General features: G+C 38.6%; 1 protein-coding gene across 6 annotated transcripts in view; it reads right to left on the bottom strand.

Annotated features, from left to right (window-relative positions):
• usp9 (ubiquitin specific peptidase 9) overlaps positions 1-26,318 on the bottom strand; it is a 185,580-nt gene that overhangs the window by 102,247 nt on the left and 57,015 nt on the right. For all 6 annotated transcript variants that reach the window (XM_078409184.1, XM_078409183.1, XM_078409185.1 and 3 more), the window contains 6 exons: positions 25,019-25,131; positions 19,034-19,252; positions 17,186-17,301; positions 10,746-10,997; positions 10,528-10,666; positions 5,784-5,936 (listed from right to left, as the gene is read on the bottom strand). In XM_078409184.1, coding sequence (XP_078265310.1) covers positions 5,784-5,936; positions 10,528-10,666; positions 10,746-10,997; positions 17,186-17,301; positions 19,034-19,252; positions 25,019-25,131 — 992 coding nt within the window. The remainder of the gene's footprint in view (positions 1-5,783; positions 5,937-10,527; positions 10,667-10,745; positions 10,998-17,185; positions 17,302-19,033; positions 19,253-25,018; positions 25,132-26,318) is intronic.

Raw genomic sequence — 26,318 nt, 5'->3', positions numbered from 1 at the left:
GTGAAAAACTCACTGCGAAGCTTGGTGGGTGCGATACCTGCGAGCACCGGCAGGAAATCCGTCGGAGTAGGGCATAGGCAGCCAGTGATGATCCGCATAGTGTCGTTGAGGATGGCATCTAGCTTGCTGGTATGAGCGCTGCAGCACCGTGCTGGTGCGGCGTACTCAGCGGTGCTGTACATGAGTGTAAGAGCACTGGGTCGAAGAGTAGATGTCCTGGCGCCCCATGACGATCCGGCCAAGCATCGCAGGAGGTTGTTCCGTGCCGAGACTTTAGCACGGAGAGCTTCAAGGTGTTGCTTGTAGGTCAGCTGCCAATCTAGTTTCACCCCGAGGTATGTAGGAAATGGGTTGTAGGGTAGGGTTGACCCATTGAGGGTGACGGTTAGCTGGCGTTGAGTTTCCTTGTTGTTCTGGTGAAAGGCCGTTGTGGTGGTTTTTGCTATACTTTGCCATGGTTTTAGTCTCCAGGTCTTAAGAGCTCATGTTGTCGACCTCCTCGTGGTGAGCCGTCAACTGACCCCAGTCAGGCGAATGACAACAAACAGAGACAGCAGAAGCAGAAAAAACAGCTTGCAGCCCAAATGCAACCTCAGTCGCTGCAGCTTGGCGCCAACTCGGAGCATGCGTGCGTCCTTCTTAGGGCAGGGCACCTACAGATGTCGAACTGGATGGCATCACCCTGCTGCAGCTGAATGCAGAAGGCCTCACCAAGGCAAAGACCACCATCATTGAACATCTGCTACAGACCCACAAAGTCACTGCAATCATCCAGTTATCATGAGCTCCAACCCAACTAAAGACCATTTAAATCAATGTTTCAATGCAGAAGCAGAAATAAAAGTCTCATCAGAAGTATACAATCAATCTTCAGCATTTAATCAATTGTTTAAATATCGAGAAGCAATTAATTTTTTTAATTTCAGAGTGGTCTCTCAGAATAATGTAGAGGAGGGATTACTATTAAATGCTCAACAGCAGTTATTCCTCAACCAAAATCAATCATGTTTTCTCCCGTGGCTGTTTGTGGAACCTTAATTCATTTTACGCATTAAAATAGTAACTTTACTTCATTTTGAAGTACACTTGGTGCATCATCAGGTCATGAAAGGCAAATATTTTGTTTCTTCCTTACTAATTACCAAACAAATTTTAATTTGAACCTGAGATGGCTCATATTCAAACATTCATTTGTTTTTAATATATCAATGGGTTCCCTGCCTTTTCAAGAACATTACATTTTTCACTGATAGCAAACCTAATACAACTGTAATGGCAACTTCAGTCCTTACAATAAAGTCCTCACCGCTTAACACCATTTCACGGAGGCTGGAGCGATCGATCTTGATGCAAACCGACAACAGAGAGATCTTCACGACATTTCAGTTTAATTAGTCGTTTATTGAAGCAGTGATACAAACAGATTTGTATTTCTCCAAGCTTTTCTCTTGTCATAAGTCTGGTAAGAACTGTAACTCGCCATAGCTTCTCCTCATCTGACGCATCCTGTCTCTGCCTTCCCAGATAGTACCTAGTCCTCCCAGTACCTTATGCCCATATATGCCCATTATGTATTTATCTCACGACAACCCCAATATCCAGACTAAATATTTCCAAACCTGAGGTAAGACGACTAGTCACAGGCTTCACTTGATTCATGGTATGCAGGAGAATTTCGGTCCTTGGTCCTGAAATGTTCAGCCTTCTCATCACGCTTTCTGTGCAGAAGGTAGATGAAGTTCCATGATCCAAAAATGCATCTGTTTACAACAATGTACTCCCTTTGTGGCTCTTTATTTGTACTGGTACAATGGAGGAGATGCAGGTTTCATCACCGGCCCCAATATGCCCACACATTTGAGATGGGAGAACAGCATCACTCGCAATTGGTTTTTCCTTCTGTTCTGTATGTTCTAGTTTATTATCTTTGTCCTTTTGTTCAATATGAAGTATTTCAGGATGATTTTCTTGCACCCATGCTTCTACAGGTTTTGTAGTTGTTGCAAAACTGCTTCTGGCTGGCATTTTTGGCCTGTTTTACTTGTTCTAATAGATTTTGGTCAGTTTCCTTCATCATTTCAATTAACAATGCTATGTCTTTCAATTGTTCTTTCCTTTTTCTCAGTTATTCTTCTTCTTCAATCTCACGCTAGCTTTTCAGGGTAGCAACCCAATTCAAGACATGAGAACTTTGAAGTTCCACAAAATGAAGAAAAAACACTTTCCTTTACAGAATCCATTCTGATGTCGCCACCTTGTGGCTGAACATCAGATCTAACCACAGACATACTTGTACGTCACTACCCCTTTAAGACGTGTTGATGTAAACTCGCATCTTCACAAAAATTCAAAACAAACTGATATCTTGCGATGCTCAAGGTCACTTCTTTGTTCTCAGCATTTCAAAGTTTTCAGTAGCAGCTTTTCAATACAACTTCTGAAATACAGCTTTTCCAATAAAGCTTAATGCTGTACTCACTGGCTTTTGAAGTTTCCAATCGCCATTAGTCAGATTAGCACAGGTAATGACCTTGTCCAGTCGGTGGAATTCGGTTCAAGGTTTTTGAAATAAAACAATCCATGTTCCATCCAGTCGTTTCACAAGCTCCAGTCTCATTCATGGAGCCAATTATTACTTTAAATGGCTCTTAGAGACATTAATCACTCAAAGAGCATAGTTCTTACATTAATCACTCCGGCTGAGGAAGTTCGTACATTATGTAGTGGCAATCCTTCAGTCCTTACAATAAAGTCCTCTCCGCTTACCACCATTTCACGGAGGCTGGAGTGATCGATCTTGACGCAAACCAACAACAGAGAGATCTTCACGACGTTTCAGTTTAATTAGTCATTTATTGAAGTAGTGATACAGATTTGTATTTCTCCAAACTTGTTTCTCGTCATAAGTCTGGTAAGAACTGTATCTCGCCATAGCTTCTCAGAGTCTGGCGCCTACCGTCTCTGCCTTCCCACATAGTACCTAGTTCAGGCTCCTCCCAGTATGTTATGCCCAGATATGCCCATTATGTATTCATCCCTCGACAACTCCCAAGTGCCCAAAAATAATACAGCAAGATCCAAAATCATATAATATGCTAAGACAGCTAATAAACACAAATGGTTCCAACAACAACCAAATGCAAACGAAGATTCGCTAATGAATCTGTTCCTTAGAAAGCTTGTTGTGTATATTGTACTCGCGTCATTAAAATGATATTTACAATATGAGAAACAGATTGAGTCAAAGAACATTTTCAAAGTTTACATTCTTTCTACCTTGCTTGTTTACAGGCAGATTCAAAAGTATTAATGGGGACACAGGGAGACAGCACTGCAGGATTCCTGAGTAAAATACTGAAGGACCTCAGCGGGTCAGGAAGCATCGAGAGTCCAGAGACATAAGTCATAAGTCCCAAAATGGAACAATGAAATTCTTATTTGCAGCAGCACAACAGATATGCAAATATAGTACTCTGTACTTCTCTGTGGAGGGAAATAGGCAGACAACACTTTCGGGACAGATCTCTTATTCAGCTTGAAGCCTGTTTTGTCAATTTCCCTCCACAGATGCCACCTGGCCCACTGAGTTCTTCCAGCAGGTAGGCACAAAATGCTGGAGTAACTCAGCGGGTTACTCAGGAGTTCTGCCAGCAGTTTGTTTTACACTCACCAAGATTAATATTCTCTGCTCTACTATTAACAATTTGTAAAAGTTGAGAGAGAATATGTTTTCTACCAATTAGCTAACAAAGAGAAGCACATCACCAAAGAGCCTTCACATTAAGCCATTAATACATATATTCCCAATTGATTTCATGTTTTACTTGCATGAAGTGAAAATTTAGAAAAAAATTAGGTTTACAAAGCCAAAGGTGTGGGATCTCAGATTTCCACGGTTAAACAAGAGATTAACCAAGTGAAACTATGGAAGTTACAAATGGTAATTCCTGCAACTATTCCAACAAAGATCACTGGCTTTGCAGAAATGTGTGGTAGGTCATTTGAAAAACCATATAACTATCAATACAAGATCTTTCTTTGCAAAAGATGCTGGAGTAACTCAGCGGGTCAGGCAGCATCTCAAGAGAGAAGGAATGGGCGACGTTTCGAGTCGAGACCAGTCTGAAGAAGGAACTCGACCCGAAACATCACATTTCTTCTCTCCAGAGATGCTGCCTGCCCTGTTGATTTACTTCAGCATTTTGCGTCTACCTTCGATTTAAACCAACATCTGCAGTTCTTTCCTACACATCTTTCTTTGCACATTCTATTAGCTAAGCTACATTGCCAAATCTATAACTAGAGTGTAGAATTGTCAACCTGCTTGGTTTGTCAGATGGACAAGCACAAATTTTAATCCAAGTTTAAACATATCAAAGCAATGAGATTGCAGTGGTATTTCTGGTCTGATAATACTTGAAATGAAAGCGATATTGGCATTTATGTATTGTCTTCAATGTACAAGCACATCTCAAAATATTTCAGAGGAACATGGAGTAATGGCACAATTACTGAAGAAATATTTAAGAAAGATTACTCAAAGCTTATTAAACAGTTTGCTTTTAAGGAGGACCTACAAAGGAGAAGATGGAAATTGAAAAAGGTGATTTTTTTTATTCATGGAACTCTATAGCTTGTGGGCAAAGAAAGCTGAGAGCACCAAGAAAATTGTGACGGCCAGAGTTAAAGAAACTTAAAGGTTGTTTTGTTTTGCAAAATAAGTTGCTGATCTAAAAGGGTCTGAAAGATGGTTTTGTTTTAAATTTGAAAAATAAAGATCAATATTAATACATTGATTTATAACTGAAGACTGTCAAAATCTGAAATAAAAACTAAAAATACTGGAAACACGAAACAGATTGGGTTATTCCTCTGTGCAAAAATGAACAGTTAACATTTTGAATCCAAACCCCCTCATCAGAACTGCAAAGAAAGAAAAATTGTTTGTAGTTACAGAGTGTGTACGAGGATGGAAAGAACAATGGGAGTATCACTGATGAGGTCAGGTTTGCTGTTGAGTTTAGGAGAGGTCATCTGGACAATAGGTTAATAAGGTAGACACAAAATGCTGTAGCAACTCAGCGGGTGAGGCAGCATCTCTGGAGAGAAGGAATGGGTGACGTTTCGGGTCGAGACCCTTCTTCTTAATAAGGTTGGTTACAGAAAGAGCAACTGAATAGAAGCCATGAAATGATACGGATTAGAGAATGAAAATACTATAAAGGAACATAAAATCTTCAAGGTGCAGTGCAGTAGGACATATGCAGTAGGTCGGGCAACTCATCTTTCAATTCCTTTACAACTCCATCCCAGAACACCATGATCCTCGAGACCTTCATTGAAAACAACATCAATTAACTCTCTTCAACCAATACACTTGGGTCTAGGTGACCTCGTGCTCACATTGAACAAAATTTTTCTTCAGCTTTCAATTCTGAGAGATCAAAGGTGTAGTTAGGAGAAATTAATCATGTAACACTGATCGAAAGTTACAAATTGGCACATTGACCTTTCAGAATTTATTTTACACAAGACTTTCACAATACGGGCATACAAAAAACAAAATAAATGTAACTGAAAATTATACGATAAAATTAACTGAGAGAAAGAGAAACCAATAAGTTGACCAAAAGTTCAGTTTCAAAAATTAGTTTTGCGCTACACAATTTCAATCTCGAAAAGATACTCTGAAAAATATCCTTTGATAAATTCATTTGTTTCTACTCAAAACTAACCAGATTAGTTGGCAAAAGATTATTAAATTTTACTGCTTCATATCTCACCTGTGCTGCCCAAATATTGTCAAGATCTTGCAAGGTGAGTGCCTTTTCTTTTATGACAAAGCGAAGTATTTTCTCCAGTTTTTCAACATATTGTGGTTGATGTAGACTGTCACGCAACACAATTGATAGAATGTTGTTTTGCTGAATCCACTCCTAGAAATAGTTTTTAAAAAACTCAGAAATCAGATCAGATTAAAAATGTTAACAGAAAATATTGTATTTTTATATCATAATCATAAGCTATTGAATACACAACGTTAAACATATTTCCCTTCCTGACAACTACTGAGGAATTTCAAGAGTTCAATTTTCTAATGCTTGGAATTAAAAGTTCCTGTGGACAAATGACACATTAATTCATCTATTTTTCACAAAGCCAAAAACAAAATTACATTAGAGAATGTCTACAGAGCACATGGTGCAAAGTGAAAGATGAGAGTCGAAATAATCCTAATCCTAAAGGAAAGAATTGAACAACAGTAATTGAATCTGAGTCATATAACACAGAAATTGATAGTTTGGCCCACCATGTCCTTGTCAACCATGATGTAACTATCTATACTAATTTTTATTCCGTAGTACTTGGTCCTAGAGTTCAGCAGTAGTTCTTGGCTCAGTAACTCATCGACACACTTAAATATTCCGAGAGTAGCTGGCTCCACCAACCACAAAGACAGTGCATTCCAGATTCCAATCTATGGGTGGAAAAGAAGTCTTCCTCAAATGCTATACACATATGACCTCTTACTATAAACCTATGCCTTCTAGTTTTAAAAAGATCTAAAATGGGGAAAATTCTCTGCCTACTTCTGTAAACTCCTCAATTTTATATACCCCTATCATGGCACCCCTGAACAACTTCCTCTCCAAGGAAAACAAACCAATTCTTATCCAGTTTCTCCTCGTAACTGAAATGCTCCTTCCCAGGCCTCTGCACACTCTCTTGTGCAATTATATCATTCCTATGACGTGGCAACCAGAAATGCATATTCCATTGTGGATTAAGAAATATATTTTATAAAATTCAGACCCCAACATTTGATTTTATAAATTCATAATTTTGATATCCAAAATTCAGTATTTTACATCAAAATTCATAATATGGCGCGTAATGCAACTTTTCAGCAAAAGAAGTATGCATGCCAAATGCGCATACGCATTGCGCTACATTCGTGTGTGAAAATGACAATTATTTCCAACAGTTTGTAGTTCTTAGACTATATGTACAATGTCAGGCCGATCATGAGTATATTCTGCTATTTATAGAAAGGTTATTGAACAGAGATACTTTTTGCAACACAAAGAAAAAATTGTTTTGTTTTGTTTTTTCTATCTTGCTTTTTCCATACACATCCCAATTCTCTTGGTATTGAATAAAAGAACAATGGTCATAAAATGTATGACTAAGTTATGAAGAAAAAGTTGATATATGCGACTCGACTAAGCATACGGAAGTACTTGAAGTAAATTCGCACATTAATTAATAATCAGCCCAAAAAGATGGTAATTGTTTTTTTCTGCTGTGTTCTTAATTAATTAATATAGTTATATAATCTTGCACTTAAATTTAATATTTACTCATTACAGTTCTATCACTGACTTTCTGGCACTCTTGGTTCCAGAGCTTTGCTGGTTTATACAGCTGGCCAAGGAAGTCGGCTATGGGGATAGAAGTGCTGGCTCCAGCTGGGTTGGAGTTCCAGAGCCCCGGCCGCAGGTTGCAAATTCAACCCACCGATCGGCCATGGAAGTCCCGATGAGGTCAAGATTGGCTGCCTTGCCCAGCCTAGGTGCCACATTTTCGGGGAGACCTCCAGAGCAGGGCGATTTCCCGCGGAACCCCAAGCGACCTCTAGCGGCCGAATTGACAAATTGCAATTACTGCCTGTTTTGCGGAAAAATGAGGCGAAATCGGAATGGCGGAAATGAAATAAGCGGAAACTTTCCGCCAAATTCGAAGGGTTGGGAGGGGTCAAAATTGTACCATAAGTTCCCTGCTCTTATATATATGCCAGTTAATGACAAGCATACAATCTACCTTCTTGGCCATCAGATCTACCATACTGCCTCCATCAGGGATTTGTGCCTCAATACAGCATTCAAGATGTCTGACCTTTATTATTCCTCTCAAAATGCCTCACCTCCCGCTGAGCTAACTGAAATCTATCTACCATTTCTCTGCCAAACCAAAGGTCCTGTAGTCTACCACCGTTATCTTTATTACCGATAATTTTGTTCCTCTGCAGGGTTATCCGCTCAATTCATACCAAAACTATAAATACATGCAATATATACTGATCCAATACTGAGCCGGAAATCTCCAGGACTGGACAATGTTTCCCCCTCTACCCTCAAGCTCTGTGCTGAACAACTGGCACCGATCTACAGATATTTTCAACCAGTCCCTGCAAACCTGCACTGTCCCTGCCTGCTTCAAGGTCTCCACTATTGTCCCTGTACCCAAAAAGACAAGAATCACTGGTCTTAATGACTACAGGTCTGTCGCAATTACCTCTGTAGTCATGAAGACCTTTGAAAGACTTGTGCTGGCCAGCTGAAAAACATCACAAACCCCCTGCTGGACCCCCTGCAGTTTGCATACAGGGCCAATAGATCGGTGGACGACGCAGTCAATCTAGGCCTGCACTTCATCCTCCAGCACCTAGACCACAAGGGGACCTATGCCAGGATTCTGTTTGTGGACTTTAGCTGTGCTTTTAACACCATTGTGCCAGAGCTACTACACTACAAACTCTCCCAGCTGACTGTGTCTGAACCCCTCTGTCAGTGAATCATCAACTTCCTGACGGACAGGAAACAGCATGCGAGGCTGGGAAAGCACATCTCGGACCCGCAGACCCTCAGCATAGGAGCTCCGCAAGGCTGCGTACTCTCCCCTCTCCTTTACTCCCTCTACACCAACGGCTGCACCTCCACAGACTCCTCTGTCAAGCTCCTCAAGTTTGCGGATGACACTACCTTGATTGGACTGATCCAGGATGGGGAGGAATCTACCTACAGAGGGGAGGTGACACAGCTGGCGTCCTGGTGCCATCGCAACAACCTGGAGCTCAATGCTCTCAAGACAGTGGAACTAATTGTAGACTTTCAAAGAGATCCCCTCCCCTCCCCTCCCCCCGCTCATCATCAACAACACCATAGTCACATCTGTGGAGTCAGTTAAGTTCCTTGGAACAGCGAGAGTTCCTTGGAACCATCATTTCCAGGGACCTTAAATGGGGGGGCCACCATCGACTCCACAGTCAAAAAGGCCCAACGGAGGATGTACTTCCTGCGGCAACTGAAGAAACACAATCTGCCATGGGCAATGATGGTCCAATTCTATAGTGCTATCATTGAGTCCGTCCTCACCTTCTCCATCATGGTCTGGTTTGGCTCAGCCACCAAGCACGACATCCGGAGGCTGCAACAGATCGTTCGCACAGCTGAGAAGGTTGTTGGCTGCAACCTTCCCCCCATTGACGAACTGTACACTGCAAGGGCCAGGAAGCGAGCGGGCAAGATCATCTCTATCCCCTCTCACCCTGGCCACAAACTCTTCGAAGCACTTCCCTCTGGAAGGCGACTCCGGACTGTCAAAGCAGCCACAGCCAGACATAAAAATAGCTTTTTTCCACGAGTGATAGTTCTACTCAATAACCAAAGTCTGTCGTCTCTTTTTTGCTCTGGTTTATTTTCACCCACATGTTTAGACCGTAATGTTGTATCCTTATTGTTTTGATGTGGTTATGCCTTATTCTTAATTGTTAACTGTGTGCTTGTGTTGTCATTTGTGAGTGGAGCACCAAGGCACATTCCTTGTATATGCATACTTGGCCAATAAACATTCATTCATTCACAAAATCAACCTTCCAACAGCACCCAATCTTCGATTACAAAGCCAATTTTGGACTTAATTTGCAAAGTTCCCTGGATTTCGAGGGCACTAAACATTTGGGCAACAAAGCGAAGTTATGACAAAGCTAATTTACGAAAATTTCAACTTAATTGTATTTTTTTTAAATGATTGATACCCAAATATAATTTTTATCGCAAATATTTCTAAACTTTTAACTGTCTCCTCCTGCCCAGGGACTCGTGTAGCAAAGATTTTCAGCAATTTAATTATCATAGAGTGAGCATCATTTTGGTTTTGTTGTTTGCTTCTTTCTTCAGATCATGTTAGATTTTCCAAAAACTGTAGAACCAGTCTCCTTATCAAATGTGGACCACATCAACCATAATGAATATATTTTGTTCTTCAAAAAATAATCAATTTGGTAGGAGAGGATGCTCTCTATCAAAACAGAGCGATCTTTGATTCAACCCTGCCTTTCTAAATTTAGATCACTGCTACCCCACAGACATTCAGACCTTTTTCCAATAAATCTACGACCACCGAGTAGGTGCAGTAGAACAAAGACAATTATAGACAAATAACTCTTAAAAGACCATGGCAATGAATTGTGAATTTAAATGCCACATGCTAAAATATTGTTTTACTTTTAAACTGCAAATCCAAATATTCAGTCTTATCCAATATGGTCACACATATTGTGTTTTTTGAGAATTCTACAAGAAATGTAAATTTAAACACTTAATCCAAACAGACCACACATCATGTATCCAAAAATGATTCCATAAAGTATTCAACATTAAGCAAAATTCATACATCATGCCCCCCTTGGATAAATAAATAATTGTAATATTTCCTGCCAGGATAATAAATAATTTCACCACTTACTGCCATTCTCTCAGCTGTCAACCATTCTTCTTCTTCAGGACTGCCATGGCGATGAGTATAGTAAGACACACTGGAAATCACCTTGTTAACTTCATTTAGTGCATTCATCTTTCCATTGAAAGATGAAATTTGTAACAATCTGTAAATAACAAAGCTAAGTTACGACAGAGCTAATTTATGGTAACTTCAAGTTAAAAAAAAATTTGAATGATAGTTACCTAAGTATCATTTTTAACCTAAATATTTCTAAACTTTTGACCGTCTCCTCCTGCCCAGGAACCCGTGAAGCTAAGTTTTTCAGCGATTTAATTATCATAGATAGAGCATCATTTTTGGCTTCGTTCTTTGCTTCTTTCTTCAGTTCTTCATCTGTTAGATTTTCTAGAAACTGTGGAACCATTTCTATTATTGGAAGGAAGTATTTCTTCACCGTATGCAAAGTGAGAAATTCGTAACACTGGCCAAAAGGTCTGCAAAGAATGAAAAAATATTAGAATTGGAATAATTAAATATACTTGGCTTGAACTATTCAGTTCTATGTCTGCTTCAGTTAAGGAAGTTTTATTCAGTTATTAGTCTGGCAAAAAAAAATTGAAGTTCCTTAGCAAACTCATTAACTGTTGATATATTTTTATATCATCAATTGTAATTATTATTTTGTAACAGTTAGAATATACGTACTTAAACTTGCTCATTGTTGTTTGAAGTTTTACCATTTTGGAATTGAACATCACTCATCACCCCATCCCTCAAATTACCCAATCACATCACTGAATAGCACATCTTATTAATTAGCAATGTAATTTGTAAGTAATTTTCCATATTATCTGGATTTTGAAAGCTATAATTTCAAAGCAGGATGTGTGGCATAGCCAGGCGTTAATGATTTATTGGTTAAAAGAAATTGTGATTTTCAATCAATTCAGTTGTTGCTTTATTCAAGCCAAAGAATTCACTCGAAAATAAACTATATTTATAATGAAGACTTAAAAATTCAAAATATTCAAAGCAGCATATTTGCTTTGGAAACCCAAGTTTCATTCATTCACAATTAAAGCAGCAGAATTTCAGCAATACTGAGAAAATCTACTCTCTATATATAAAGGGGACAAAATCCCTTCAAAGATCAGAAATCATGGTGATCAACAATGACTGGCCTTCTCCACCCCTCTGAGCAATGCTCACTGAGAATTCCATGTGTTTTTGCGATTGCGAAACAAAATTAACTGAACCAAATCAGAATATATTTATCTTGTATTGCCAAATTGTATCAAGTGATAATGAGATGAACAGAGATATTTTCTGCAAATATGGCAATTACTAAATCAAAGGTATTCCAAAGAACAACAATGAAAAAATCAAGTTAGACCATTGGGACAATAGTTTGCACAAACCAAATGCCCCATAAAGTCAAAACAAAGGTTTGCTCAATGCCTAGCTAGAAAAACAATCCCCTATGAAACATTACACTTCTCTGCAGAACATAGTTCTCAGCACTGTAGTGCATCTGTTCCACAGAGTCCAATGTCCAACAAGGGGTAGAGGTAAATCAGACACTATCCTAAGGACTGTTCAGAAGCCTGACAACTGAGAGGAAAAAGCTGTTTTGTCGTCTGATAGTGCGCGCTTTCAAGGTTCTGTACCTTTTTCCAGATGGGAGAAGTAGTAACCGGTCTTGAACCAGTCTTATGTTAGCTGCTTTTTCAAGGCAATGTGAAGTGTAGATGGAGTCAATGGTGGGAGGTCAGGTCTGTGTGATGACCTGCCTCACACCTGAGTGAGCTGCATCAACGACTCGATGCAATTTCTCATAGTCTTGGGAAGAGCTGTTCCCAAAACAAGTTGTGATGCAATATGCTTTCTCTGGTGCTTCCGTGGAAGTTTGAGAGTCACTGGAATTTTGAGGATTTTAAGCTCTGAATCTGCAAGATTTATCAAAGGATGATATGCTCACACATTTATTTTTATTAATTCAATCCAGCCTAGTACTTGCCACGATTTCTCAGATAAGGATCAATGCTTAGAACTTCTGAGGCATTTATGTCATCTTGAAGGACGCACTGCATGAATTGTAAAGAATCCCACAAACAAGTAGAGCACTGTCATCACAATGATCGACAAAGACAAAATCACATGCAGGGAAGTGTAAAATGCACTATAGGCATACATTCCGTTACAGTGAGTGAAGCATGATGAATTGTGGACAATTTAAACGTTATAAACTAATTTCCTTCAGTGAGCATGTAACGTCATCTAGTGAAAAGATTCAGAAGTTCCATGGCAAAATGACAAATGAACAATCAAAAAGATAACGAATGTTATGCTTCAGTCGTCCCATTTAGGGCTTCTAAATTCTTAAAGTTTCTCATTAGTCCAATAATATTTCAGAGTGCAAATCAGTTTGTGTGAACTTCCCAATTTTGGAACAAATAGAAATAAGAATCAAAAGTTTTTTCAAATATCCACAATTCCCCAGACTGAACTGAGTTCAGCATTGGTGAAAATGTCACAGAATGTTTCTTTTTTGTTTTGCCTTCTACCACAGCTTCAAAGGAAAAAATTTTAACCTAAAGATTTGTCAGTCCCTCCAGTATCCAAGCAAGTAAACCAGGAAGCCAAAAGCAGATAACGTTCCCACATGGATCAGACGTTCCGCTGTTCTAAAATTCACTAATGTTTAAAAGCAGAGCAACCTAAACACAATCTTGATAAGGAAAAGAACTCCAATCCTCAGCACTAAATTTATATTACATCAATCACCAATAAACAGCACACCAAAATATTTGAATGAGCAACATTTTAATACTGGTCAATGAAAATCACAGAAAACGGAAGATAATTGTAGAAATGGAATTCACTCAACATCTTTTACCCTTCTTAAATTTTCATTTTAATGACTAATCACATTTTCACATGCCCTTTGAACTTTGCAGTACAAATATTTTGAAGAATTTATTATCACAAAGTTAAATTCTCATTGGAATTAGATCATGGTGTCAACCACTGTAAACCACTTCATTCCTTCACTACACTTTGGCAGACTGACTTCATAACAGATTAAAAACAATGGTATTTAACAAGAACTACTGAGATGAAACCACTCAATACATACTGCAGGGAAAGATAAATCAGGTGGCAAGCAAACTGAAGAAATGCGCAGCTGATAATATTGAACAATCTCAATGCCAAAAATAATAACAGCACAGAATACATTACTAAACTTGAATGCAAGTTAAACAAATGGCAGTGGCAAGCCAATGCAACTTAGATGCAAAGATATTTCAAACGGTGTACATAACTACTTCTGTAACATGCTGTAGAGACATAACTTGCCCCTTCATTGATACAAACTATCACATGGTACAAGAATATTGAAACATCTGTTCTATGGAGAAAATTATCAATATAAATTTGGTTTCTTCTGTATTCTCGAACAACATATACAAGTTAGTTTAGAGAAACAGCAAGGAGAAAGATCCTTTTGCCCGCTGAGTCCACTGCAGTCATCGATAACCCATTCACATTAGTTCTCTGTTATCCCACTACTTGTTTACATCCACAAGATGGAGACTGAATCAAGCAAATTAGCAGCTATGAAAATTTGTTGCTAAATGCATCCAGTTCTCCACAAAGAGAAAGCAGAGTGTAACCACATAAAGTGATATTACAGAAAATAACAGAAATTACAGCAAAGTAAAAGGTAAAACTGAAGGCTTGGGGAATTAACGCAATAGGTTGCTGAAATGAGAGGCTTAGGCTGCCTGGGGAAAGGCAAGCCAAATAATTATCTATCGGCTCCTCCAATGTTTGCAATTTTTTAGCACAATTTTGTTTCTTTTTAAACAAAAATGTTAATTTTTCAGGTCCCATGTGTTTCCAAATATTTGTGAATGGTATTCGAGACCTATTCATCAAGGGATATGGGGAATATTCCATCACATTCGTTATGTGAGCAGTGTGGATTAGAGAAAGGCTTTTGGGAGGCAAGAGGCAAGTCATTCACTACTGACTTGCTCCTGACCACAATATTTCGGAGGCTGGTAAATTGTTCTCAGTTCATGCCTTAATTTTGTCTGGAGACTTCTGCAGCTATCCATGGGCTGCAGTGTTTATGTTGCAAATGAAAATGAAAATGATGGTATGATTGAGCATCCTTTCTTCAAATTATATGATGGATGGGTGATCACTTCAAAACAAATGAAGATAATTAAGCCCGAGAAACTATTGTGAAGATTTCCTGTCAGGGTATCCAGAGGTTATGATTACTCTCCACCACTTTCTCTGAAAGTATTGGATCCAATCAGTGTCATCTCATCCGACAGATAGCCCCACTAAAAAGCACTGCATTTATCCAGAATGTCAGATAGAAGGAACTGTAGATGCTCTTTTTATGAAAAAAGACACAAAGTGCTGGAGTAACACAGTGGGTCAGGAAGCATCTGTGAAGAACATGGATGCGCGTGTTTTTTTCCCGAATGATTGTAGTAGGGGGGGAGAAAGCTGGAAGAGAAGTGGCTTGGGACAAAGCCAGGCAAATGATAGTGGATAGGGTGAAAGGCGAGTTTTGATCAGCAGATAGTTGGACAAAGGCTGATAAAAAGACAAAGTGTGGAAAGAAGAGATATGAAATGCAAAGCCAGTGGAAGGCATATAGTTGGAAGGGGATGGGGAGGAGCAAGAGGGAAATGGGTGTTTATCCAGATCGGGCAGAAGACAGAGGGGAAAAAAGTGTGGGGGAGGGAAGGTTAGCCTGTTTTCTGGTCAAGTCTCTGGAGTAGAAATTGAGCTGGAAACCTTTGGTGACCAATTATTACCATCTTCTGCTTTGATATGGATGACACAGTCTTCCTTTAAAAATCATATGATCTTGCAGCAGCCATTCATCTCAAAACATACATTGCCCTCCATAATGTTTGGGACAAAGACCCATCATTTATTTATTTGCCTCTGTACTCCACAATTTGAGATTTGTAATAGAAAAATAAATCACATGTGATTAAAGTGCACATTGTCAGATTTTATTAAAGGGTATTTTTATACATTTTGGTTTCACCATGTAGAAATTACAGCTATGTTTATACCTAGTCCCCCCATTTCAGGGCACCATAATGTTTGGGACACATGGCTTCACAGACGTTTGTAATTGCTCAGGTGTGATTACCTGCCTCCTTAATGCAGGTATAAGTGAGCTCTCAGCACCTAGTCTTTCCTCCAGTCTTTCCATCACCTTTAGAAACTTTTATTGCTGTTTTTCAATATGAGGACCAAAGTTGTGGCAATGAAAGTCAAAGAAGCCAGTATGAGACTGAGAAACAAGAATAAAACTGTAAGAGACATCAGCCAAACCTTAGGCTTACCAAAATCAACTTTTTGGAACATTATTTAGAAGAAAGCACTGGTGAGCTTACTAATCGCAAAGGGACTGGCAGGCCAAGGAAGACCTCCACAGCTGATGACAGAAGAATTCTCTCTATAATAAAGAAAAAAAACCAAACACCTGTCCGACAGATCAGAAACACTCTTTAGAAGTCAGGTGTGGATTTGTCAATGACCACTCTCCACAGAAGACTTCATGAACAGTAATACAGAGGCTACACTGCAAGATGCAAACCACCGGTTAGCCACAAAACTAGGATGGCCAGGTTACAGTTTGCCAAGAAGTACTTAAAAGAGCACGCACAGTTCTGGAAAAAGGTCTTGTGGACAGATGAGATGGAGATTAACATATCAGAGTGATGGCAAGAGCAAAGTATGAAGGAGGGAAGGAACTGCCCAAGATCCAAAGCATACCACCTCATCTGTGAAACACGGTGGTGGGGGTATTATGACCTGGACATGTATGACTGCTGAAGGTACTGGTTCACTTATTTTCATTGATGATACAACTGCTGATGGTAGTAACAGAATGAATTCTGAAGTGTATAGACACATCCTATCTGCTCAAGTTCAAACAAATGCCTCAAAACTCATTGGTCGGTGGTTCATTCTACAGCAAGACAATGATCCCAAACATAATGCATAAGCAACAAAGGACTTTTTCAAAGCTAAAAAATGGTAAATTCTTGAGTGGCCAAGTCAATCAACTGATCTGAACCCAATTGAGCATGCCTTTTATATGCTGAAGAGAAAACTGAAGGTGACTAGCCCCCAAAACAAGCATAAGCTAAAGACGGCTGCAATACAGGCCTGGCAGAGCATCACCAGAGAAGACACCCAGCAACTGGTGATGTCCATGAATCGCTGGCTTCAAGTAGTCATTGCATGCAAAGGATATGCAACAAAATACCAAACATGACTACTTTCATTTGCATGACATTGCTGTGTCCCAAACATTATGGTGCCCTGAAATGGGGGCACTATGTATAAACACTGCTGTAATTTCTATATGGCGAAACCAAAATGTATAAAAATGGCTTTTAATAAAATCTGACAATGTGCACTTTAAACCACGTGATTTTTTTCTATTACAAATCTCAAATTGTGGAGAACAGAGGCAAATAAATAAATGATGGGTCTTTTTCCCAAACATTATGGAGGGCACTGTATGTGCCTTATTCATAACTATCCGACAAATGTCATTGCTGAATTGCCCAACGCTTTAAAAACTACTGCCTAGTTCTTCAAACTTTTATATTAACATTTTTTTAAATCTGCTTACTTGATGAGTGCTGCAATTATCTGAACATTTAATGCTGATCCACTGACAAATCGATCATGTAGAATCTGAAATCCATTTAACGTTCCAAATTTGTTGATAAGATCCACAAGCCAACCCTATAGAGAAGTTAAAAGTCAAAATTCATGTCATCTACATACATTGAAAACTGTAACAAGACTTTGGCAGTCACGGGAAACCAAAAGCTCAACCCATAACATTCAGTGAATTGTCAAACTGCCACAGAAATCAGTGTATTTTTCTCCAGGTCCTACAATATTCAAGTATTACTCCAGCATAAGAATCTGTGCCCATATCTGTGTTATTGCGAATTAACAGTTGTAAAAGTGCAGAACTTGTTAACTCCTGCACTTCTAGGATTGCCCCTTGTTGGAAAAGTACTTTGACGACAACTCAGCAACTATCAGAGATGGACAGCCATAATGGCAAGCAAATTTAGCATTAGTTTTGATATGAAAAGATTAAAATTAACCTACTTACAAACAAACTAGTTTGGAGTATTTTCAGAATTAACAGAGTGAAAGTCCTTAGTACAAGTCATGGTGTTTTAGCTCTGGCCATTATGTACACGCTGGTGAATATCCAGGCAAAATTGTTTTGCATCAACATACTTTCACCATAATACTTGAAAAGGAGCCATATAATTTAGTAAATAATATTGTAATCCATAAAACATTTCTTGGAAATGGCTGCAGTTGAACAATGTTTAATGTGTACAGCCATTAGAAATCTCCATAGTACCAAACTAATACTTACTACAGATCTTAATATTCAACTGCACAAGTGTATTAGATTCCAGAAACAAACTGCTGGAGGAACTCAGCAGAACAGACAGCATCTCCTACAGTTTGTTCTATGCTCAAGATTCCCGCATCTGCAGTGTTGTCTCTCCCAGGCTTTAGATTATTATTTTTAAACCATCACAAAGAAACTAATGTATGAATTAAGTTATTTCATTTTTGTCACCAATAATTTTTCTCTCCTTTTCTTAGGATATTAATTCCTTTGCGGTGTAATTCTAGTTACCGTCCATGTTACATCAACTGTTTCACCAAAGACCTTTCACTGATAGGATACTTAACCGCTGGTATGATAGCTATTTGGAACCTTTAGGTCATTTTCCATAAGACGTAAGCAGAACGTTATGCAGATATCAACTGTGGCAATCACCCCTTCCTACTGAAATTATAGCAAATCAGCTACTGCTCCAAGAGTTGAATCTGGATGCCAAATGTGAAATGATGTTAACATGAATATTAACTGAACTGCAGATGCTGCCAATCTGACAAAGAAAACAAAATCCTGTTAACTCAAAATGTGGAAAATGTCAACCTTTTAGGTTCAATATTTTAATCAGATGAAGAGTCTCCAAAACATTAACTATATTTTTTTTACCACAGATGCCTCAGAGATTTTATAGCATGATATCAGCATGCTTGGCTTATATTTGCAGAACAAACTTAAACATTCTGAGAAGCCAATTTTTAATGGGTCTTTATGATTTGACTTGGTCAGCACAGTGAAATAAATAAATAGTTGGGCAACAAAATAGGAGATGCACAAATCACAGTGTTCAAATTTCGATATGATTTTTCTATCTTTGGCATCTATATTTTCATTATGATTTTTCTATCTTTTGCATCCATATTTTGCAAAGAATAATAGAACACTTAAAAATTATTTTACAAAATTGAGAAACAAAGTCAACCCCAAGATACAAGTTTAGTGTGATGAATTTACAACGATAGCACTCAATAATTCCAACAACCACTAGTTTTATTTGCAATTATAAAAATCAAATGGGAACAAAAATCTTATGTTTCTTCTAACCTTAGGTGAACGTGGATCTGGCGGACGTGCAAACAGTTCATCTTCAGCCAGCTGTACTCCAGCAGGAACAGTTTCAGAGGGGCGTGTACCATTGTAGATATGAAATTTGCAGTGAGGGTTTAAGGCCATTGCAAGGAGTTCTAGAAGAGGAAACCAGTCCTGGGACAGCTTGGCCACACACAGTTCTATGAGGCGATGGGTATTATTTATAATACATCTCTTAAGAGAAAGAGAAAAGATGGTTAAGCATTAAACCAAAGTCTGCAATAAAAGGCATCAGATTTGCAAAAAAAAAATCAGTGAGCATTTCCACACATCATTGGAAGCATTATATTAATTTTTTTCGTATCATGATTTAGACAACCATTGCGCCACTCTCCAAGCCTTCCTGCAATTTTATGTTTAACAGAAAAAAAGCAGCATCTATGCAGAAAAGGAGTCATTAGGCGTAAGCAGTTCTCATTTTGATTTAAAATAGGAGAATTTTCACGTCCTTTATACAATTCTGTGCGCATCCCTAAAAGATGTTTACAAAATCTCATGACATTTCCAGTAATATGTTCTGTTCTGAACACAAACAATTGGTTTACTGGACACAATTGACTGTAAATTATCTTTTAGACTACTACATTATACATTCTTCCAACTTGTTTCTTAAAACTACGTTTCTGCAGCTCAAACTAAACGAGTGAGTTCATTAAACACTGCTTATGGTCAATAGACAATAGATGCAGGAGTAGGCCACTCGGCCATTCGAGCCAGCACCACCATTCAATGTGATCATGGCAGATCATTCACAATCAGTACCCCGTTCCTGCCTTCTCCCCATACCCCCCTATCTTTAAGAGCTCTATCTAGCTCTCTCTTGAAAGCATCCAGAGAATTGGCCTCCACTGCCTTCTGAGGCAGAGAATTCCACAGATTTACAACTCTCTGACTGAAAAAGTTTTTCCTCATCTCCGTTCTAAATGGCCCACCCGTTATTCTTAAACTGTGGCCCCTGGTTCTGGACTCTCCCAACATTGGGAACAGGTTTCCTGCCTCTAATGTGTCCAATCCCTTAATAATCATATGTTTCAATAAGATCCCCTCTCATCCTAAATTCCAGTGCATTCAAGCCTAGTCGCTCTAGTCTTTCAACATACGATAGTCCCACCATTCCAGGAATTAACCTAGTGAACCTACGCTGCACGCCCTCAATAGCAAGAATATCCTTCCTCAAATTTGGAGACCAAAACTGCACACAGTGCTCCAGTGGCCCTGTACAACTGCAACTACAACTCTTTGCTCCTATACTCAACTCCTCTTGTTATGAAGGCCAACATTCCATTGGCTTTTTTCACTGCCTGCTGTACCTGCATGCTTCCTTTCAGTGACTGATGCACTAGGTCACCCAGATCTCGTACGTCCCCTTTTCCTAACTTGACACCATTCAGATAATAATCTGCCTTCCTATTCTTACCACCAAAGTGGATAACCTCACATTTATCCACATTAAACTGCAACTGCCATGCATTAAGCATGGTCCTTGAGCAAAATCTTTCTTTGGGTTAAAGACATGATAACGTTGATTCAACATTGGACAGAATGGTGATATTTTAACTACACAAAGTCAATTAGGATAGGAATGACTAACATTATTCAAGAACTACTAGCTTTCACACCATCTACTTCATCTACAGTTAATGCTGCCTTAGGAAAGCAGCCAACATAATCAAGGACCCTTTTACCCATATATTTCCTTCTTCTCCCCTCTCCCTTCAGGCAGAAGATATAAAAGGTTAAAAGCAAGCATCACCAGCCTCGGGTTCAGCTTCTGTCATAAAATTACTGAACAGTCCTCCCAAGGTGTACCTTCCAATTGACTTCAGTGCAGACATTGGCTTTTTCCTCTGTGACTCTGATGGTACAATGTTGTGAATTATATTCTGCTCTCTGGTATTATTCTCTTTGCGCTGCCTTGATAGTACTCATGCATTGTATGATTTGATTTGACTGGATAATCCACAAACATAAGTTTTTTACTGCATCCCACACATGATCACAGTAGAAAGGCTGGTATGTTTTTTTCACCTTAATTTCTATTTTTGGATAGCAAGTTAGGAACACAATTAAAGATGTATGGATAAAGATGATTCTTCGATATAAATGAAAGCCAAAACATTTAAATTATGCTGAGACATGGTAGAGGCAATTCAAGCCAATGGTTATGAAATGGATCAATTCTATGAAGCTTAGCTATTTTTTTATTCTGCTCAAGAAATTTTATCAAACTGTTTCATCAACATAGTTATCAGAAATCAGGCTACATTAGTTTCATCCCTGGGTGTAAAACAATGGCTTGACCTCACAGAAAATAGCCAATGATTCAACATTTTCACTACGCAGGTATATGAAACAACGTAGAATAGAAGTGGCAAATGTGTTAGTGTCAAATTAGTATGAGCCCCTTATTTAATCAACAAAAGTCTCAATTTTCAATAAATGCACTTTTTTTTTGCATAATGGCATTAATTTTTAAAACAGATTATAATGAAATATAAAATACTTTCCACTTTTTCACAATCAACAGTTAGTCAACAAAGCAGTACAAAATAAATCTAAAACTTGCAAAACTGAGGTAGGTAAAGGTGAGTAGCCATTATGGGGTTACATTTTCAAAGCCTGCTGTTAAAGTACAAGAGACTGACAACTGAAGGAAAGAACATAAACAGAATAATGAATAGTAAGCTTACCGGTAAACAGGTAAAGTTAGTTCCTCAGATTAAATATTATTCCATAATTTTCACAAATGTATTTTAAATTACTTAACACAAATAAATATCAAATTTTATGGGAAAAAGCTAACAAAAAAGGACTATAGCAAAATGCGAGAAAAGTGATACTTGTGTAACGACTAACAGATATATAAGAGATTGCAGATGCTGTATATTGGAATAAAAAAAATAACAAACTGCTGGAGCAACTCAGTTAGTCAAGCAGCATTTTGGAGGCAAAGCAATCACTGACTTTTAAAATCAAAATCCTGCAACAGGGCAGATAACCAGCAGAAAGACGTTTGAGGAATAAGGCAGAGGCTACCATGGTTCAGATGGAACCACATGAGAGGGGGACATATGGAACCATGTGGGGGAGGGGGATGAAAGGAGATGGGAGACTGCTGTGGGTAATAAGCAAATATGGATAAGAAAAAAGCGGGAGATGGAGCCACGCAGGGAGAGGGAGGATGGTGCAGTGTCAGAGGCTGGAAAGTGATAATAAGAAACAAGAGGCTGCAAATTCTGCATCTGTTAAGGAAGGTGGTAAGTGGAGCCATATATGGGAGGGATGATGAGCAGATGGAACCAGTTGGGGTAGGGGATAGCTGAATCAGCAGAGTAAGCCTGTGGGTGATAGGTAGATGGAAGTTAGCGGGGGAGGGGAATGAAACTGTGTGATGGGGTAGAGAACATATACGTTTCAGCAGAGGTGAATGTTACCTGAAATTGAAAGATTCAAAGTTCATATGATTGAGTTGTAGACTATTAAGGCAGATTACGAGTTGTTCTTTTATTTTTACCCGAAGGCAAAGGACAGACATGTCGGTGCCAGAATGGGGATTGAAATAGCATACAGCAGGAGGTCAGGATATCCATTGTGGACAGAGTGCAAGGATTCTGCAAAATGGTTGCCTGCAAGAGCGCCGCCTATGGTTGCAGTCTGAAATGCCAGGGGATGGGTGTGTGTACAGACATGAGCAAACCTAATTGATAATCCATTTCAATCTAGGTATGCGTGAGGTCCTGCATTTTAACAATAAGGAGGCCGTATTAAATGTGGTAGAGCAGCAGAAAAGCACCAATATTTTGTTTTATTTTATTTATGGATGTTAAGAAAAATAAACCCAAGCATTTGGAATTATTTCTAAAGTAAACTGAATACCAGGGAAATATAATTGGAGAGATAATTACAAATAGTTATTATTTCCATTATTAGGCTACGTTTGATATTGATTAAAATGATGAAACTTAAGTGACTATTCAAGAAAAAGGAAACTGGCATTCTTTTCTCTTGAAGAAAAATTAAACGATGCCTCAAAAAATGTACTAGACATGAAACAATTTGGGGAGGTCAAACATTATTCTACTTAACGGAATAGAACCAAGAGCCAAAAATTAAGAGCAATCATCAAAAAATCAAATAGGCTAGTCTTTAGCCAGAGGGTGGTTAGAACGTGAAAATGATTACCTGAAGTATTTGTTGACATGATGCACATAAGGGCATTTAAGGAGAAGAAAGATAAAGACACAAGGAAGAATGGAATAGGTTGGTAAGGAAAAATGAAGATGCATCAGAGTATGTTCATAGAACCCATAAACATTAGTGTACAAGAGCAAGGTGACGCCTCAAACATTAGCGGCCAGTGGTACTGATGTCCTTGGTGATGAAGGATTTTGAAAGGTCGATTATGATGCATATCAACTATGCCGTAGTAAGGACATGGACTCACTACAATTTGCCTACCACTGCAACAGATCAACAGGAGATGTGACCTTGCTGGTTCTCCATTCTACATTGGACCACTTAGACTATAAGAAAACGTATGTCAGGCTGTTGTTTATTGACTATAGCACGGCGTTCAACACCATCATCCCTTCTAAACTTAAACTACAGAATTGGCTCTTTGCTCGCCCCCTTGCAACTGGATCCTCGACTTCCTCATTGGCAGACCACGTTCAGTATGAATTAGTAACAGCACTTTACCAACACAAGTCGGTAAATAAAGTGCCCTGTTCTACTCCCTCTTTACCCATTACTGAGTAGGCGGATACAGCTTCAGCACCATTTTTTTAATTCACCACCATCATTGGGATGAATCACAAATAACGATGAATCAGAGTACAACAGGGAAATTGATAATCTGACTGAATTAACAATCTTGCTCTCAATTTTAGCAAGATCAAGGATCAGACTGCTGACATTAGGAAAAGAAAGTAGTGGAGCCACTATTGATAGGACAATGGTGGAGAGTTAACAGCTTCAAAAAGTTGTGCTTGCACATCCCTTATGATCTGTCCTAGTCCAACATAGTTAAGTAATTATAAAGCAAGCTTATCGACGCCTCTACTTCCTTAGAAGATTGAGGAGATTCTTTCTCATTGAATACTCTATCGAACTTCTGCTGATGTATGGCAAAGAGCACACTTACTGGTTGCATTACATCCTGGTTTTGTATCTCGAAAGGCCAGAAATGAATGCAGCAGAAAGTGGTAGACATTGCTCTGCTCATCAGGAGTACCAATCTCCCCACAATCAAAGGGATCTAAAGGAGGCACGGCCTCACAAACGTAACCAATATTAAACACCTACAGCACCATCGTCACATTCTCATCTCAGTAACACCAACGAGAAGAAGCCGAGATCTGTGAGCTACAGGTTTAAGAACAGCTTCTTCCTAACAACCATCAGGCTCTTGAACACTGCACAACTCTAACCACAATCCTACCTCAGCAACTGTGACCTACTATAGACTTTATTTTGGTTGCATTGCATACTTCAATTTTGCACTGTTATAGTCTGGCGACCTAGTGTTACTGTTTATTACATTATTATATTACTGTATTTATTGTATTACTGATCATTACATATCTATATGTTATTCGTAAATGAGCATGGAAAGCTGCAGTAATAGGAATTTCAATGTCCTGTTACTGGTACGTATGACATTTAACACTCGGCCTTCCACTTGTTTGGATTAAACACCATCTGCCATTTCTCTGCCCATATGTGCAACTGATCTATATTCTTCTGTTGTTGCTGTTGGTTTTAATGTTATGATGGGGTAATAAACGTGGGGCAATGCAAGCAGCTGCTTATTTTAAAAAACTTCAATTAAATCATTTGTTATCAATACGAAAATTGAGATACTTCCCTATTTGCTCAACTCAACCTCTACAAAAATTAAAATGAAGCATTTATCTAAAAGCAAAGAAAGAAAATACTTACATGAATTTCAAATTTCCAACCACTCACAGCTTCGTCCGTTAAAATTTTTGTGAAAGAAATTGTGAGCCCATCACGAAAAAAGCGTTGACATGCTTCACTTTTAATATCAAGGCCTTGAAATGAAAGGAAAATGATATCTGTTTGCTACATCTACCAATTAACGGTTCATCCACCATAAATCAGCAGGACAAAAATCAAGAATAATGGTTTTTATGTGCTGAAACAATGCTGCAGTGAGTTTTAAGGGAGAGCGAGAAACATCACTCAGTGAGTCGGATACTGAACCCTGGACATTTCCAAATAATCAAATGGCAAATTATCAGAATTCTACCGTATATAGGTGAAAAATTAATGTCATATAACCAAGCACACTACAAACAATTTTAAAGGTAACTGTTCTCAAGTCAATACGAATGAAGATGGAACAAACTAAACTCAATTTGATTTTACAAGATTTAAACATCGATTAATTTAATTACCCATCATTCTATATTCTCAGCCTTTACTCCAGAGGCTAATTAAACCAAAGTGTTCAAGGTAACAACCTTTCGGACACTAGGCTCGCATTGAAATTTGCAAATCACATTTTGAACCTTCTGTCAATTAAAACTTCAACCAATGGGAAAAGCTATGCAACATTTAATCTTTATAAATTGAAAAAATGTTGGACAAAACCACACAACTTGCAATTATATTATTTTCCAATCCAAAGTTAAGATTTTAAGCTTTCCAGTATGAGGTATTACACAATGGTACTGATTAGCATGAATATATCTCTCTCACTGCTTTACTTTTCACTCCTCTTCTCACCTTATCTGACACTCTTTAGTCTCCTTTTTATCTCCAGCCTTTGTCCACCCATCTGCCAATCAAACTACCCTCATCTGTATCCACATATCACTTGCCAGGCTTTGTCCCACCCCCACCTCTTCTCCAACCCCCCCCCCCCCCCCCCCCCACCTCTTCTCCAACCCCCCCCCACTACAATCATTCTAAAGAAGATCTCCCAATCCAAAACATTGCTTATCTGTATCCTCCACAGATGTTGAGTGACCCGTTGAGTTACTCCAGCACTTTATGTTTTAAGCATAAATAATATCTGGTGCAGATGTCAGATTGTGTAAAAAGTTGATAGGCATAACGTGTGTAATTTATTAATCAGGCCGCTCACGCTGACCAAGAAAGGATACGTGTTTCATGGTCAAATTCCAGAATCTTGAAAGAACATTGGGAAGTATCTCTTCTCAAAATCATTTGGCAAAGTAGAAATCAATAAACTGTACTTGCGCATTGAAAGTAA

The sequence above is a fragment of the Rhinoraja longicauda genome, chromosome 12 (genome assembly GCF_053455715.1).
Source record: "Rhinoraja longicauda isolate Sanriku21f chromosome 12, sRhiLon1.1, whole genome shotgun sequence".
NCBI lineage: Eukaryota > Metazoa > Chordata > Chondrichthyes > Rajiformes > Arhynchobatidae > Rhinoraja > Rhinoraja longicauda.
Note: the sequence above shows the minus strand (reverse complement) of the source record. Positions and strands in the feature narration are given on the sequence as shown.